Source organism: Notamacropus eugenii, chromosome 3 (genome assembly GCF_028372415.1).
Source record: "Notamacropus eugenii isolate mMacEug1 chromosome 3, mMacEug1.pri_v2, whole genome shotgun sequence".
Taxonomy (NCBI): Eukaryota; Metazoa; Chordata; class Mammalia; order Diprotodontia; family Macropodidae; genus Notamacropus; species Notamacropus eugenii.
This window is the reverse complement of record NC_092874.1, coordinates 22,304,622-22,323,174: the sequence shown is the minus strand read 5'-3', so window position 1 is coordinate 22,323,174 and position 18,553 is coordinate 22,304,622. Positions and strand designations below refer to the sequence as shown.

Sequence of the window (18,553 nt, the reverse complement as noted above, 5' to 3'; positions counted from 1 at the left end):
AGTTGAATTCCCATGCCCCAGGAGCATCCTGTGCATTAAGGGGCCTTAAGTGCCCTATGGTCCAATGCCCCTTTTTATGGATATGAAGATGAAGCCCAGAGGGGAAAAGATTCATCCTGGGTCACACAGGTAGGAAGGGCTGGAGGCCAGGTCCCCAGCTTTCCTCTGGGGTAGAGGACTCTCAATCCTGAATGTGTTTTAGTTCTATTTGAGGACAGCTAATCATAACATGTCCAGATGCCCCTATTCTGCACCCCCCTGCTCCCTTCCCCAGCACGGCCAGATGCCTTTCAGACATGGAAAAAATGGAAAGTCTTATTTTCAGTTAATTAGACAGCCTCTTGAGAACTGCTCCCTCTCTGTCTCTCCCTCCCCCTACCCCCATTCATTTTTACCAGGTGAAGGTTGGCAAAGGAGGCCTATTTTCCTATAAAATGTTATTAAGGATGATGATGAAAACAGAATATAGGGTATTTAATTGTTAACGCCAAGATGAATAAGGTTAATTTTAGGGTTCAGGGTAGGGAAAAAATCAAGGTCATTAAAACATAGCAAAGAAGACCAAGGGAAGGGAAGGGCAGGGCAATTATGTTTCCTACTAAGGGGGGGCTCCATTTTCTGGTACTCTACCGATTTATTTTCATCCTGTTCTTTGGTGTTAAAGGATAATTTACAATTTGCATTAAACATTTCATCTCCCAAGTGTGGCTGTTTTTAAGTAAACAGGGCATGCATATGGAGAAAATTTGCCCCCCTGGTCCTGAGCATTATTAGTTCAAGAGTGTGGCTTTTCTAACAATCCCCCATGCTGCTTCGTCGTTGGAATGTGTGGGCTGGGAGGCTTTTCCAGGCCGGCTCTGGCACCTGTGAACGCCGCCACCAAGGAAGTGGCGACCCCTCCACTGCCCTGACCCACGCTGCTCTCCGCCTGGTCCTCTGAGGACACACTCGGCCTCCTTCACTAAGGGTCTCGAGCAGGCTTGCCAGATTTCAGCTTTTATCAGTGGCAATTAAGAGACCAGACATGGAAATAGAATGGTGGGGTGGTGGTGGGTGGAGAGGACCAAAACCCCTACACACAAAATGAAAGAATTAAATTAGAAAGCTTGCTTTTTAAAAGGTGTCTCTCCTGGCATGTGCCCCCAGACTGTTTCACTGTATTGTGCTGGCAGAGGCAGAGAGTAAAGATTGGGAGACATCCTTAAATCAAAGCCCCAGTAAAAAGGCTGGGGGCTCCATGTGGCGGCATTTCAGCATGAACATTCCTCTGTCTTCGTGGCTGTCTCTCATCTCTTCATCCCTCTGCATGGCCTCCTGGAGCACCCACTGAGCGGGAGATTAGCAGAACTCCACAGATGGGAGGCACCCTCACCCCCCCCCCCCCATGTCCTGCCAATTATCCTACGGCATGATTTAGGTCAGGCTTTGGGGAAAAAAGAAAAAGTGGAGAGAGGTCCAGAATTTTGGGGATCTAGAAGTGTTCTATCAGCCTCAACCCTGGGAAATAGCTCCCTCCTCACCTGCCACAGAAGCCAAATACACCAGTAGGGTGGAGGGCTGTGAAAGTCAATGTTTGTTTGAGCCCTTGTACTGGTCATGGAGCTGGTGGGGCGGGGTGGGGGGGAGGAGAAGGAAAAAAAGAGGGGAATGGCAGGCTGGTCAAAGACAACTATGGCTTGGTCCCAGGATCAGATTTCTAGAGCCAGTATCATCGTAATCCAACAATCCACATAATCCAGTGCTGTCCAAGGTTCAAAGGATTGCAGAAGGAAAGGGAAGAAACACTTATTAAGTGTTTACTACTCTGTTCTAGGCATTGTGCTAAGGGCTTTAACCAGCATTATCTCTTTGGAGCCTTACAATTCTGACAGGCAAACACTACACTTAGCCCCACTGTGCATCTGAGGAGCTGAGGGAGGCAGAGGTTAAGTAACTCGTCCAGAGTCACAGAGTAAAGGTCTGAGCCTGGATTCTGAGCTCTGGTCATCTGGATTCTAGGGCCACCCAGCTGCAAAGGACAGTAAATCTGGAAGAGATTTCAGAGACCGCCTCTAATGCTTTCACTTTATACATGGGGAAACTGAGGCCCATAGAGATTAAGTGACATGATCACAAAGGTAGGAAGCAGCAAAGTTAGACTTTAAATCTAGGTCTTGGGACTCCAAGTTCATCAGCGTCTCTGACCATTGTACCATGATGCCTTGGGGTGGAGCGGGGTCTCTGCTCCTTTCCAAGACTAACCCTCCACCTGGGAGGAAGGCTGGTGTGGAGGAAAGATAAATGGAGTGAGGAGTCCTTAGAGCTTGTGTTAATCTCAGCCCCTCTAACCTTAAGCACTTCACCAAATGGCCCCTGGGATCCCAAGATTCCACAACCTCCCTCCACTGAGCCTCAGTTTTCTCATCTGCAAACTAGGAACTGAGAAGACACACAACCCACCTCCTCAGAGGGCTGTTTGTCTATTTTGAGGGCTCTGAAAATGGGATCCGTTATTATTGCACTATCCTCTGGGATACAGCTACCCCAATGATCCACTTTCATCTTCCCTCCTGCCTACATGCACACACAGGTCTCACCTCTCCTAAAATCTCATACTGAAACTAGGTCCTGCAACCATCAAGTCCAGAGGCTCTTCCCTGATCTTCATTCTTCTTGGGATCAGAGGGGTAGAAGGGGCCTCAGAGAGGGGCTAGTCCAACCCCAAGTGATTATTTCTAGGTTTACAACAGATATCTGTTGATGCGATTTGGGGATTTTTCCACAGCTGGAAAAAAAGCAATGAGTTTGGAGTCAGAAAGGAGTAGGTTCAAATTCTGCTTCGGACATTGGCTAGCTGTGTGATCTTAGGCACATACCCGACCTCTACCTGCCTCAGACTTTTCTCATTTGTCAAGTAGGACACTATTACCTCTAGCACCTACCTCATGGGGTTGTTTATGAAAAATCCAAAGAAATAACACCGAAGAAGCCCTTTGCTTGTCTAAATGGGTTTTAGAAATGCCAATTACACCTAAGATATATTTTGGGATTTTGAGAGAGAAAGGGAGAGAAGTAAAGATGGAGAGAGAGAGAGAGAGAGAGAGAGAGAGAGAGAGAGAGAGAGAGAGAGAGAGAGAGAGAGACACAGAGATAGAGAGACAGAGATAGAGACAGAGAGACAGAGAGACAGAGACAGACAGAGAGAGAGAGACAGAGGCAGAGAGAGACAGAGAGAGACAGAGACAGGGAGACAAAGAGAATGAGAATGCCAACATTACAACAATTGGAATGAATTCCTGGAATGCCACATTGGCTCTGACCAGACTGAAGGATGGCAGATACCTAGGAAAGGCAGAGTGACCATCCATGAGCATTCACAGATGACTGGCAGTCTTACAGGTGACTCTGACAGGGAAAGGAAGGAACTCTTCCACATACCACTTACTGCTTCCCCGCAACTCACGCTTGGTTATTTATTAGTATGCAGCAGCTAAAATCCCTGGGTGTATGTTGCCCAGTGAAAAGCAAGGATTTTCAGGTGTGATGTGAAGATGGGGGGCACTATGGGCAGGACAGGTATTGGGGTGTGGGTGGGGGAGGAGGAAGGACTCCTTCCCTTAGGTACTAATTGCACAAAAAGGCAGCCAGATGTCCTGATTTGCCTTTGCTCTCCCTGCCCTCTGTCTAGGGCCCAGCAGCACGGGACAGTTCAAGACCCATCCTTTTTGTACACAGACAATGGCTCCTGGGACATATATCAAAGAAAGCCCGGCCTCCTGAGCATGTGGTACAGCTCTGGACAGCCCTGGGGCAGGTACCTCAGATCAGATCAAAGGGCACAATGACAAAGTCACAAAAGCATGCCCTTGGGATTGTCAGTCTTGCACTCCATTCATCCAGCTGGAAATGGCTTCTTTGATCCAGCTCTTTTTGGAATGAAGTGTCTTCAATCTATTACTGGTTGTGCTGAGCCACTGGACAATATATGTAGAGTTGGCAGGGCTGTGTCCTTAGGGACAGAACATTGCTGACTGCCCGAGAGCCTGCATCTCTAACCTGGAGTTGGAGGCTTCCCCTTATTAAGCTAATAGAATAAATAAACACTGGCCTGGTTTTGAATTTTAGACTAGGCCTCAGTTTCTTCATTTGTAAAACAAGAGGGTAAGATTAGATGAGATTAGGTCCTTGCATCTCTGAATCTCTGATAGTCCTTCTCCCAAACTCTCTGGCCTCAAAAGTTAGCTGAGCGCAAAAGGTTTTAACTGAGGTATGTGAATTTCAAGACATATTTCAATAATTGTATTTCAATTTAACAGTTATTTATGGAGGATAATCCTATACATTTTATTTTTGTGTATTTAAAAACCTTATTCCAAAAAGGGGCTCACGTAGGTTTCACCAGATGGCCAGAGGGGTATGAGACAAAAAAATTAAGGACCTCTGGTTAAGTGGAACTCAGACTTAAAAATCCACCATCCCCCCACATTCTCCCCTCTGCTTAGGAATGACTGGTTCATTAGTGGAGTGTGGCTGTTCAGTTTTCAGTGATAAGTCCAATATAATGTGCTGAGGCTCTGGAATGATGTCTTAGGCCAGATGGAAAGAAAGCAAAGGGGAGGCATCTCTATGACCCAGTGCCTCACATGGAGCACCTGCTTTGATCCACCTGAGGTGGTTACTCCATGGATGATCATCTTCAATATTCCAACAGTTCTGGGACCTTACCAGTACATGCTTCACTACAGCCAATGTTGGTGTCTTCCATCAAAGACACCAACTACGCCTGCCTTTTCATCCTGTTCCATCTTCACCCATATCTTTCCATAAACCTCCACAAGGGACCTCCTGGAGCTGTTTGTGATTCCAGTCAGTCACTGGGCACTAATTAAGTCCCTAATATGTGCCAGGTACATGCACTATATAGTGCACTATATGCTAAGCTAGGGATACAAAAAAAGGCAAAAGACAGTCCCCGATCTCAAGGAGTTCACATTCTAATGAGACACAGCACCCAACAACTACATGCAAACTATAATCAGAAACCGTAAATAATCAACCGAAGAAAGACTTTTGTATTAAGAGGGGTTGGGGAAAGGTGCCCTGTAGAAGGCAGGGTCTTAGCTGGGACTTGTTGGAAGCTGGGAAGCCAGGAGGCAGAGATGAGGAGAGTAAGCACCTAGGCATGGAGGATGGCCATCGTCCCTGGATCAAGGAATATTTTGAGGGGAGTAAGGCATATTCCAGGCTTTTACCACATGACTGACCCATATCCTTGTCTGGGGGCATGCCTGATGATCCCTTTATGTGCGACTCCCTGTTGACGAGACAGTAACCATATTGCAAATGATAAAGTGGTATGGAGAAAACACTGCCCTGCTGGTTCAGAGGCAGATTTCAATGAGGCTCTTCTGGAACTCCCATCTCAGGCACTGCCAGCCAGTTTCCTTCCCAGACCACTTTTGGCCACACACGTGCCTCTCCATGTTCCCGTGAGTGACCCACACTTTTGATTCTTATATTCCATGATTCAGTCAGAAATGTGTCAATAAATTTTTTAAAAAAACACAATTTTTTTTTGGTCCAGTCTAGCACTTAGTAGGTACTTAATAAATACTTGCTGACTTGACTTTCCAAACTGACCAGATAACTGCTGGATCCTCTACTTTGTCTGGATGCTGCCTGTCACACTAGATGAATTCTCTAGGTCAAGGGCTGTTAACATAGGGTCTATGAACTTAAAATTTTGGGGGGTAACTCTTTCCACATGATTGATTTCCTTTGTTATCATTTATAACCGAGCCTGACTCTTCATGATCCCATTTGGAGTTTTCTTGGTGAAGATACAGGAATGGTTTGCTATTCCTTCTCCAGCTCATTTTACAGATGAGGAAACTGAGGCAAACAGGGTACAGTGACTCGCTCAGGGTTACACAGCTAAAAAGTGTCTGAAGCCACATTTGAACTCATGGAGATGAGTCTCCCTGACTCCAGCTTGTGCTCTGTGCACTATGGCGCCACCTAGCGGCCATATTGTATTCCTTTGTACTCCTATCTATTTTATCACGTTCATATAAAAACATTCTTTGGAGCTTCACCAGATGGGCTGGCCGATGGATCCAGGACACACAAAAGGTGAAGGCCCCTAGTCTAGGGAATCATGTTCTTCACCGGGATAATGGTAAGGACACGTCTGATGTCACAGCAGAGGATTTTCTGAATGGAGGTGAGACCGAAGGAGCTGCTTTCCACCCACGTTTGTTTATCAAGCCCCTGGTGTGGGCCCAAGGCTGGGGTACAGAGCTGTTCTAAGTGTGAATCCTTGACAAGGTTTTGTAAGCAGTGGTGGCTCCTCGGCACACGCATTCATCCCCTCCCCCTCCATTTTTAATATGTTTGGAATAGGATTCGGATCACTCTCTCCTTGTACATCAAACAGCGCATCATTAAAAATGCTGACAAAGCCTGGGAGTTAAGTAGACTACATCTGATTGAGCTAGGCAGCGATGGATATTGTCTGAACTTCACCAGCTTCCAGCTGTCGCTGCTCCATCCTCCATCTTGACGGGTGAGGTCGACCTGTCACACAGATGGGATTGGCTCAGACGATTCCTGCAGGAACCCAGAAAAACCATTACCTGTTTCCATTTTGTCCCCCCTTCTCCTTTCCCCCTTCTCTTTCCTCCTAATGGTGGAAGATGCAGTGGACAGAGAATTAATCACTGCTGTTTCACTGATAATATGATAGAATAAGAAATGGGGGGGGGGGAGGATCTGGTTTTTTTTAAACAAACATTCTTCATATCCTTCTGCAGAGAGTTGATCCTGTGCAGATAAGAAAGTCATTGATCATGTCAGTCCCTGCACCGATTCGATATCTGATGGAAGGAAGAGAATTGCTTCTCATTGATCCAACTGAAATCTCTCCACTGAGCAGCCGCTGGGAGACTTGGACGCTTGTGCACTGCCTGAAGAAACACCCTTTTGGTTACAAAATGGAGTCGCTCAGATCCCGATGGGGCCCTTCCTCCCTAGCTCATCACCACCCCCATCCCCAAAGCAGCAGGGCCACTCACAGGGGAGTGGCTACCAAGAGATGCAGACAAGGGGTAACTGACAATTCTTTGGTCCTTCCATTTCCTCATCAGTCCAGGGAAGAGGCTGGCGATTAGGGCAGCCCTGAGGTCCCTCCTTCCATCTCTAAACCTAACATCCAAGGTACTCAAAGTCCGGTGCCGAGGTGTACATATCCTGCCCTAAGGAGTGAGAAAAACACACAGATGGGCAAATGTTCTCATATCCCTCCTCTCTAGGCACTCCCCACCAAAACCCAAGATGAGGCCAGTAAGAACCACCACCAACAGAAAGGTGGACTGGGTATTTCATGGGGCCACTTTCACCTCCCTCCTCTGAGCAAGGAGAGTGATCTGACCTGTTCCTGTGTCATAAGGCAACGACTAGCAAACATCTCTCAAAGCTGAAATCTCTACCAGGGACCAGGCGGGTGGATACTCCAACCTCACACATGCAGACCCATGAATACATCGAGGACCTAAATCTACAGCCAGAGTTAAATCCAGGTCTTCATGAGATCCCCACACTGCCTCCCACATGTATCATTCAACAAAATACTCAGTTGAATAAATACATATTGAGGGTTTACATTTAATAGCTATAGCCCTACACAGAACAATAAGTCTTTGGAGACAGCAGTCACAGCAGGGACATTGAGAAGAAGAGGACTCTTTTGCCCTGGGATTATTAAATGACTGTTGGCTTGAGTAGCAGAGTTGCTCAGATTCCCTTTCTTATTCCCAGAACACCTGGGCTCTGGAGGGGGTGGATGAATGATAATCTGTTTGGACTGTATGCACCAGCTCCTTCTTCATCACGGCTGGAATGAGTAAGAGCTCATGGACATTGTCATGAAGAGGTGGGATGGTATTAGGAGACAAGGTGAGAAAAGGGAACGTTTCATGTGACTTCGGACAGGGGACAGGGTGAAGGGAAAAAGTAGGCTTAGCAAAGAGGCTAATGTCAATACTTGAGGATTGTCATATTCCTTCCTTAACAAAACACGACATTCATCTTTTTTTTTTTTTTAAATCGATTATGGCAGGAAATGGAACAGTGGAAAGAATCCTGGACCTGGGCTCACATCCTGGTTTCGACAACTACCACTGTGTGACCCTGGACAACTCATCAACTCCTTACAGTCTCCATCTCCTCATCTACAAAATTAGGGTGAGATGACCTTTAAACTCGTTCTCAGCTCTACATCTATAATGGTCAAGATACCACTTGTGGTTGGAAAAGGACCCCCAAAAGTTCCCTTCCAGCTACAGATCTTTGATCCTGAGATCAGTGACCATTTGAGTTGGGTGTACATGCATTATATTATGGTAGCTGAGTTTCTACGTTATTCTCCATATTCAACTGCAAGGTTCCAAGAAGTTACGGACTGCATCTTATACGCATGCCCCCCGCCTTCCCCCAGCACATTGCTTTGCATACAGTGATTGCATAACCACTGAAATTGAATTAAAAAAGGAAGAGAAACTCATACTCAGAGAGATTTCCCCTAGACCAGTGGTGGGGAATCTACAGCCTCGAGGCCACATGTGGCCCTCTGGGTCCTCAAATGCAGCCCTTGGACTGAATCCAAACCTCACAAATCACTTTAAAAGGATTTGCTCTGTAAAATTTAGACTCAGTCTAAAGGGCACACCCAAGGACCCCTCCTGCCTTGGACCAAAGATTAAATCTGGTAGGCGTCAATACTGAATAGACAGAGACAGGTGAGAATCCCTCCACCCTGATTCGGTGATATCTTCTCATTTCTGGAAATTAACTAAAAAAAAATAAATAAGCGCACTGATTAGGAGGTTGCCTAATCTATATCAAATTCCTACACAAAACAGCAACAAGGGATATAGTGTGTGTGTGTGTATGTGTTTGTACACATATCCGAATTTCCTCCAGGGCATACATCAGCCTGTCTCTGATGGGCAGTCAGAGAAATGGCCTGACCAAACCCTTCCACCCCCCTGCTCTTGGCTCTTCCCCTTGTCTCCCTCTCCTCCTTGCTCTCGAAACATTCAGTTTATTTTGTGAAGCTGGCCTGTCTGGTGACCCAGATGCATGAGGCTGGCTTGGAATTTTAACAACCCTTTCCTGTCTCTGGTTAGTCGATCCTTACGCCTGATCTGGGGTGGTTCCTATCAAGGAGAGGATGACCTCTCTGCCCAGGACTTAGCACACTAAAGCAGGCTGGAGGACAAACCCGGAGGAGGGATGGGGGTGTCTCTTTCCTGTAGGATGATAGAGGAGCTTCAGGACAGGCTTTCAAGAAATTAAGGAAGCGACAAGGAGGGTCGGATCCCAACATGTACAACATGGAGCACATTGTGTTCAGGGATGAATCAAATTTTGGTGCATTTCTGTACAGCTGCAGGGGCTCCTTCTCCAAGGATCTTAAGGCATCAGAGGATACTGAGCCTGGGTCTGTGGGCATCCTCCTGGGGACAGGGGAGGGCAACAGAGCATTAGAAGGTGGCAAAAGGGGGAAGCCTTTTAAGAAAGGCTACAGAAAAAGGAACTGGTACAGAGTCCTGCAAAAGTGAGACCCAATGTGGTCACCTGCTTATCTTTCTCTCCCTCCCTCTTCCTTCCTTCCTTCCTTCCTTCCTTCCTTCCTTCCTTCCTTCCTTCCTTCCTTCCTTCCTTCCTTCCTTCCTTCCTTCCTTCCTTCCTTCCTCCCTTCCTCCCTTCCTCCCTCTCTCCCTCCCTCCCTGTGTTTCCACTGGTATAGATATAGGAAACTCTTGGTATGGAAACTGTTCTCCACTGATCCAGACTGTCACCTTGCCTCTAACTATACCTCAGTCTTTTATCATCTTATCTGAAGTATCTTGCAAGTTGTAGGTACTTAAAAATGCTTAGGGGCAGCTAGGTGGTGCTGTGGATAGAGCTCCTGGCCGGGAGTCAGGAAGACCCTAGTTCAAAGCTGACCTCAGACACTTATTATTTGGGTGACCCTCCGCAAGTCACCTTACCCCATTTGCCTATTTCCTCCTTTGTAAAAATGAGCTGGAGAAAGAAATGGCCAACCACTCCAGTATCTTTGCCAAGAACACCCTAAATGGGGTCATGAAGAGTTAGGCATGACTGAAATGACTGAACAGCAACTGAAAGGTAAAGCATTTCTCTTTGGAGGCCATCTGGTTCATCTAATTAAAAGATAAAAAACCAAGGTTCAGAGAGGCTCAGTGACTTGCCCAGAGTCACACAGCCAGTAGATTCAGAGCAGGATCTGCATCCAAGTCTTCCTGAACTAAACTCAGATCTCCCTGGCTATCTCACACTACCTCTCTCTCATCTCTGTAGCACTTCCATTTACATACCTTGTCTCACTTGAGCCTCACTACCACTTTGTGCTAAGAAAGGTGTCTAAGCAGACACATGAGGTGCTGAGATGATTGGGTTTGTCAGGAGGATCTGAACTGAAACCTGGCTGCAGACACTTATTAGCTGTGAGACCCTGGAAAAGTCACTTATCCCCTTAGCCTCAGTCTCCCCATCTGTAAAATGGGGGATAATAAAACCCCCTACCTAAGAGGGTTGTTATAAGGGTTAGATAAGATTTGCAAAGTAATTTATAAGCATTAGATGCTATATATAAATACCAGCAACTACTTCTTTTTCCTCCTCCTAGTCCTTCATTACAATAACCACAGAGCCGATTCTGATTCTGGTTCTGCTTCGGCACCGCCCAGTGGGGAGGCAGATAAAAGAGGCATCGGACGCAGGCAGAGGAGCCTTTCACCAATTTGCCCATCAGGCCTGGCAAATGCTGCCAGGAAACTCCAGTTATTTTGCCCCATGAAATATGATTAAGCCTGTAAGTGAATGTAGCTGGAAATCAGAGCAGGTGGAGACAGTCTAAGACAGTCCTTCCAGGCGAAGGATGCAGCCAGTGAGCCATTGTGCTGGGGGCTTGCAGCAGCAGCCGCTGCTGCTGGGGAGGGGAGGGAGGGCTCCGGGGATCTGCAAAGTCTTTGTGTGGGGAGGCAGGAAAGTGAGCAAAACCCACGTGGTGATCAAGGCTGGGAGGGGGGATTTTGCACTTCTGAGAGCTGTATGTTCAACCTTTGCAGTGCTAATGAAAAATAACCTTTGATGAGCTTCTAGCAAACAGCTTTTCTCTAAAAATGTGCATCCTTGATGAACAGCTTGTGGGAGAAACGCCGTGATATGGAGTGTTTGCAGGAGAACAACCATAGGGTGGGGGGAGGGGGAGGACAAACTGTTGTGTGAGCAACCTCGCTCTCTGACCTGGGATCAGCAGCGGATCCTCGGCTCTGGGTCCGAAGTGGACTGTGGAGCTGCTGACGGAAATCCAGTCAGAAGCCCAGCTCACAGCAGAAACACTTGGGTTTTCCCAGGTTCTCCTTATTAGCTCAGGAAAGCTGGGGGAGGGAGGGATGATCAGGGAGGCCCTCCTCCACCTGATGGGGTCCTCAGGCACCTTGGAGTCGTCTACCTCCAGTCCTTGGGAAGGTGCCCCCCCCCCCAAAAGCCCCTACCCTGCGATTTCACCAAGTTAAGTTGGGAGGACTTTACAGTAAACAGATGAACAGTGTGCCCCTGACCAAGACCTCTCCTCTAGCCAGCTCCTGTAGGGCACATCCTATAATCTGCTGCTGTCCATGGACGGGGCTGTCCAGCCTTCTGGTTCACTTGGAGCCTGTCCTATGGGAAGCCTCCTCTACCCTCTCCTCCTCAAGGGCCACCTCAGCACAGGGAGGAGGGTGTGGTGAAGACCCATGGTCTGACCCCGCCCTTCTCCTTTCCCTTTCTGAACCACAGGGGCCCCAGGCATATCCTGTGATACCTGTGAGGTAGAACTAATGAGGGGAGAAGTCATCCACCACCCTGGTCCAAGGGGGCATCCTCCCTCTCAACTAACTCTCGGCTCCATAAAACCTCTGTCTTCTGGGTCTTGGACTGGACAGTGACTGTCCTCATTCCTCTTCCTCCCACCTGTCTCTGAGCATCCCCAGCTCCCTCCAAAGCTCAGTTCAATTATCACTTCTCACAAGAGGCTTTTCCTGCCTCCCCTCCCCCAGCACTTGCACATATTTTGCAAATCCTGGGGCACACAGCATTCTCTCCCATCCACTGTAAGCTCCAGGTAGACGGGCTTTTTGGTTTGTTTTTTGTTTTGCCTCCTGCATCTCAAACATCTGGTACATACAAGAGGCATTTAATAAATATTTACTGAACTGAATTGGACTAAAGGAGCCTCGGGGATTTCTGAGGGTTGATGGAGAAAGGTGGCCCAGGCCAGGAAGCAAACAGCAGCACCTCTCATTCAATCTCACCCAACCCAACCCAAGAAGCATTTATGAGGCACCAGCCTTGTGCCAGACATTGGGCTAGGTCCAGGGGACACAGAGTTCTTTTTCCCAAGGAGGTGACGTTGTACTAGAGGGATACAATACATAGCCAATAAGTATCTATTAACTGCCTCCCATGTGCCAGGTATTGTGGTAAGTGCTGGGGAGATGGTGAAAAGCAAAAGTCCCTGCCCCAGAGGAGCTTACAGCCTAACAGATAAGCATATACTGGATTCCAACAAAAAGGAGAGAGCCAGGCTCCTGTGCGGGGTGGTGAGGGGAGAAACCACTGGGGGACACGGCTCCCAAAGCTGTGATGGAACCTCACTGACTCCAAGGGCAGCACTGGAGGGAAGGGAAGTCCTGAACAAGTCACTGCGTCCTGCCTCTGACACTGAGTCTCCGTGTCTCCTCATCTGCAAAGTGGGATTAATACTGCAAAGCGGTACCTTCCTCTGTGTGGGTGTGTCCTTCCTCTGTGTGGGTGTGTCCCTTTGCATAAAATGCCACTTAATAAATGCCAAGGATTACTGTTACTTTGTTTGGCCCTCAACAACCCCTGTGTGGAAACTCCTTCCCTCCATGAAGATCAACAACTTTGTAACTTATTCAATTCAATAAACAATGATGAGGAGAATATATGCCAGACACGTTGCTAAGCACCTCAGATCCAGACCAACGGGCCCTGCCCTCAAGGAAGGGCAGCTCTACTGGGGGAGACGTGGCCACGATGTGCATACAAGATCTATCCAGAACTAATAATACTGTATGAGTCAAATGATCACCATTAGTTATTGTTATTAAAATATCATCTCTACCTGGTTCCTATTGTGGCGGGGCGGGGGGTGTGGGGGAGATGGGAAGGAGAGAGGTAAACAATTATGTGGCAGCTCCGTAAGGTTTGCTCAATACTTCTCATACATTATCTCACTGGATCCTTACAACAGCCCGAGGAGCCAGGGTCCCTCCCCCTCCTTGTTTTACAGGTGAAGAAACCGAGCCTGAGAAAAGATCAATGATTCTGAACTCAGATTTGACCAACTCCAGGTCCAGCAGCCTGTGGATGGTGCCATGGGGGGAGATTCAGGAGTCTGACCCAAAGGAAAGGCTAAAGGGTTTGGATTTGGATCCAAGCCCTGACTCTTTCTAACTTTGTGACCTTGGATAAGTCACAATCACCTCTCTGTGGCTCAGTTATGTTCTCTCTAAAATAATGGGGTTGGCTTAGGATGGGGCCTGTCAGCTCTCCAGCTAGCACCTGAACTGAGGGCATAGGAAATTAGGAGAAACACTCTAAGCTGAGCCTGTGAGGGGGCTGGTGAGGAGGTGCCCACGGAGGGCGGTGTCCTGGCAGTCATGACAGGGTCAGTCTGACTGCAGCATGGAACAGGTGAGGGGGAGGGAAGTCTAAGCAGCCGGGAAAGAGAGGCTGGAGCCAGACTGGGAAGAGTTTTAAATGCCAGGCTGAAGACTGCATTTTATCCTGGAAGCCCCAAGGCTGGAAGCCCCAAGTCAGTGGAGCTGGGTCCTGTCACTTAACCTTTGAGCACCCCAAGAACAAGAGAAGGCAGACTTGCCTCCCTCTAGAGGGAGTTTCTGTATCTACATTCTCTCCATCAATGAAATCACAGATTTCCTGGGAGCCACAGAAGCTTCTTGAGCAGGGGAGTGACCATCAGACCCATCTGGGGGAGTACTGAGAAAGATGGAGAGTCTTCGCTGGAGTGCCTCGGATGCTGAAGCTAAGTAATTTGCCCAAGAAAAACAGCCAGTGTGTGTGTCACAAGCGTCCCTGTCACTGGGACTTCAACCCAGGTCTTCCTGACCCCTGGGCCTACCACAACATGCTGACTCCCTCTTTATGAGAGTCCCAGTGCCTCTCACTAGTGGGTTAGGAATGCTCCTTCACCTTCACCATGGCCACCCTCACCCCAATGTCTAGTGCTGTTTTGTAGAAAAGGCCAAGGTGAAATACAACTGAAAGAAGCCAACTTGTAGTCAATGATCTATTCAGTGGTGAGAAGGGCATCTCATGGCCCAGGCTGACTCCTGATACCAGGAGATGACTGCCTGTCTGAGCCCCAGCATGCTCTTGGCCTGGGGAGGGGGAAGACCAACCAAGGGAGTCACAGGAGGAGGCCACAAGAAGGGGGGGCACTTAAGGAAGCTGTAGGAGGGAGCCACAGGACGGGGCAGCCTGAGGAAGTCTGGCTCCTTCTCTTTACAAACAAGGTGAGAGATCAGGTTTCTAAAGGGGCCAGTCAAGGGCAGCCTGGAATTTTTCTTCATGTTTTGATGAGGTAGAGCCTAACAAGGTCAATCTACCTTAGCTAACCTGGAATCCAGGATAACTGGAACAATAACCTACTCTCTATAAGACCTAAAAGTTTGCAGGACATCTTACAGACTATAACTCATTGGGGCCTTTGTTCAACAGCGAAAAAATTAGGGTATTTGGTGGGTGTAAAAAGGGAATGACTTCTAAACAAAATTTAAAAAGATCAACCCAGTCCTTTATGAACCACTCTTTTAATCAGTCTACAAATGGCACTTCCCAGCGGACCTCGGTGCTAGGGGGAAATGCCCTGCTTAGTCCAACAGAAGCTTCTTGTTAAATCTGCAGTGCCTTGTATAGAGCCTGCCACACACAGACCAGCACCTAGTCCTAGACAGACCGAAAGAGGGTCTCTGAACTGCCTGGACCAATGCCAAGACCAAATGACCCCACAACAACTTCTAGCACCTTCTATTTAAAGTTGGAGACCCTGGTTCAACAAGGGTACAAGAACCTCGGTCTTTTAACAACAAAACCAACTTCCTGAAGAATGGGGCACCCGGCCAGCAGGGCTGCTCTGGGGAAGGGGAGGTGTGTTCACACCCACGACAACGTCACATCTGAGGAACAGTAACGATGACAGAAAACATCCTGGCTACCAAAGGCAATCAAAGCTGAGGGGAGATTCTACATGCCAGCAAGGCGGGGAGTGAGCCGGGGGGAACTGATTATCTGTACTCTGTCTCACTTAATAGCAGTTAATAGTTGGATGGGAATAAAAAAAATGGTGGGTTCTATATAGTGCCAGGACTTTCTAATGTGCAGCCTCTGTTTTTATTTCAGCGAGGATAAAGGCACACATTTTATACTGAAAACAAATGCTAAAAATTAATTATAAAGAAGTCACCAGAGAGCCCAGAGCAGCATGTTCCCTGGGTGACTGATTAAATGCCCAATTCATTTGGACTGGTATAAACCCAATCTACTGGAAGGTGGCCAAAAACATTTGCCAAAGTCCACAGAGACTCTCCAAGAAAAAGATCTCGGTGCCAGGAGCGAGAGGGAATCATGCTCACCACTGCTGCCTCTGTTGGCTGCTTCGGTGGGCTTCGGAGGTCTGTGTGGAACATCCCCTGTGTAGCCCAGGTACCGGGCTCTGCGTTTCACAACCTGAATTTGGTTAAAAAAACAGAAAGAAATAAAAAGGCGTTACCCTTGTAAAGCACTTAAAAAAAATACAAACTGCTTTTCTTTGCTTTCATGAACAGCCTTGTGAGGGAGGCAAGGAGGTGAAGAAATTGAGACTGGAAGAATTTCCTTGATTCTCCCAAAGTCATGAAAGGTCGAGATGGACTTGAACTCGGCTTTCTGGGTTGGTGCCCACTCTACCACGCCACAATGCTTAAAAAAAGTTTTGCTGACTTTTTTGTTTGTTTTTAACCCCATAATCATGACCCAATACGGCATTTTCCTCTCCACAGGAGATGTGCTTTCCTTGCAACAAGGAAATCAGTTAAGCAGAAACATCCTTCCTCATCGATGATCCTGCCCTCCACGAGAGAGGCCCTTTTCATGATGCTGCACTGCTGGAGGAAAGGCAGCGGATGGTGGGGATGGTGGGGCTGGTCTCTGCGACCCTGGGCAATTGGCAGGGTCTCGGTTTTCTCTAGGTGCTTTAATGTGGGCTCTCAGGACAATCTATTTGTGGGCACATTTTTTTTGGCATCAACAATCCCTCTGGGTGCCCGTAGTTTTCGAGATGATGTGCCGTTTCCTGGTCCCACAAGCTGCTGAAGTGGAGGACCGCCAACTGCTCCACTTAAAAGACACGTGTGGAGACACCCTCACCATCTTCTGGGGCTTGGCGATACGCTATTTTCGAGAGGCAGTGGGGTGCAGTGGGTAGTGTGATGGGCATATGACTCTGAAGGATCTCATTTTGAATCTCACTTCTGGCCCTCTGTTGTCCTGTGCTTCCACTTATGTGGAGTTTCCCCTCTTAGAATACAAGCTCTGAGGGCAGGGACTAAGCAAAGTGCCTGGTACACAGTGAGTGCTTAATAACTTTTGGCTGACTTGACTCAGCCTTACTATGTACATCTATAAAATGGGGATGATACTACCTGGAATTACCTCCTTCACAGGGTTGATATAAAGACCACACGGACTCCTTTGGAAACCGTAAACACGTAGAGACATTTTAGTTGTTGGGGTCAACATTAACCCCTTTTAGATGGAATTTAGAGAAACAGTGTGAGGTCTGTTTACTGCAGTGCGGTTAGCTGTGATTCTCTTATATAATTAATGTTCTGGGCACTATCTTTTAGGTGGGTAATATCAATCAATCAGTCAAGAAACGTTAAGTACCTACTACATGCTAAGCACCAAGGATACAAAAAGAAGCCAAAGACAGGCCCTGCCCTGAAGGAGCTCCTGATTTAAAGGGGAGATGGCATGCACAGGACTGCTTTTGGAACCGAGTATGAATGTTAGGATGTAAGCTCACTGCTGTCTGAATTCCTGTGGCTCATTTATGAACTTGAAACCCCGAGTACCAGAGGGAGGACTGGCCTTGAAGTCAGGCTCAAAAATGCTGGAGGGAATGCACTTGGCAAACCTCAAAGAGCTAGATAAAGGTCATTGATTTGTATCAAGAGGAGGACCCTGGGTTCAAGTGCTACCATGGACATATGACAGCCAGTGGTCTATGTCACTGCTAACTAAAATCTTCTGTGGAGATGCTGATTGGCACCAGCAAAGGGATTTTCTCACTCAAATGAAACAAGAGGCTGGACCACCAATAGGACCAGCTAGATTTTTCAAATGGCTTTGCCCAGTACTGGGTGTACAAAAAGAGAATGGAAAGAGGCTTTGCCCTGAAAAGGTTTACATCCTATGAGGGGAAACAACATGTTAGCCTGGAATTTAGGCCTATTTGCTATCATTCTCTCTTTATACCCTTTCTCTTCCAGTCAAATTGGCCAATCATTGATTCCCCATACACAGAATTCTATTTCCAGCCTCCAAACTTTTGCGTAGGTAGTGTTCTCTTCTCATCTTGCCTCTTAGACTCCCAAGCCTAGGGTTGAAAGCACTGTCCAGGTGCTTCTTCTTACAAGATTTTTCTGATGATCCTTAGCTGAGCTTACTCTGTCTTTGAATTACTTTGCGTTACTTTGTGCATACATTTTATTCTCTCAAAATTATTTTCATTACTTTGTGCAATATATTTTTAACTATCTCTGTGAATGTTTTATGTCCCCAGGAGTGGGTAAGCTGCTTGAAGGCAGGATCATTTCATTTTGTTTGTCTCCCTAGCGCTAAGCACAATGCTTGACACAGACATATAAGTGAATCAAATGTAGTATTGTTTTCATAGATTCATAGAATGGTGAGGCAGGGGAGATTCTAGAAATGTACTCCAATGCCTTCATCTTAAAGGTAAGGAAACAGAAATAGAGGTAGTGACTTGTCTAAGGGTGCAAGGATTGCATTTGTGTATGTATCCCCCTTCCCCTTCCCCCACCTCCACCAGCCCCTTTCCAAGGCAAAGCCAGTGCCTTGATATCCCTAAAACACAGGTCAGACCATACAACTCCCCTGCTCATTGAAAATAATAAACAAATGAAAATAAAACCTCCTCTGTTTGCCATTTAAAGTCCCTATCAATCTGGTTCCAGCTGATCTTTCCAGGCAAGAGCCTCTTGGTTTTGGACAAAATGGTTCACTTGTTTTTCCTAAAAAACCTATGCCATCCCCTGCCTCTGCCTTGGAATGATCCCCTTCCTCATCTCTGAACCTGGAGCTCCTTTCAAAGCTCGAGATGTGCCTCTTGATTCCTCCAGCTTTGAATTTCTTGCTGCTTCTCCCCTCCAGTCAAAATTAACTTGCATTTAATGATAGT

At 47.3% G+C, this 18,553-nt stretch overlaps 1 protein-coding gene across 1 annotated transcript in view; it reads right to left on the bottom strand.

Moving 5' to 3' along the window:
• The window catches only part of LOC140531790 (uncharacterized), a 124,779-nt gene that overhangs the window by 25,630 nt on the left and 80,596 nt on the right, over positions 1 to 18,553 (bottom strand). Inside the window, exon 7 of the mRNA XM_072650508.1 lies at positions 15,726 to 15,819. Coding sequence (XP_072506609.1) covers positions 15,726 to 15,819 — 94 coding nt within the window. The remainder of the gene's footprint in view (positions 1 to 15,725; positions 15,820 to 18,553) is intronic.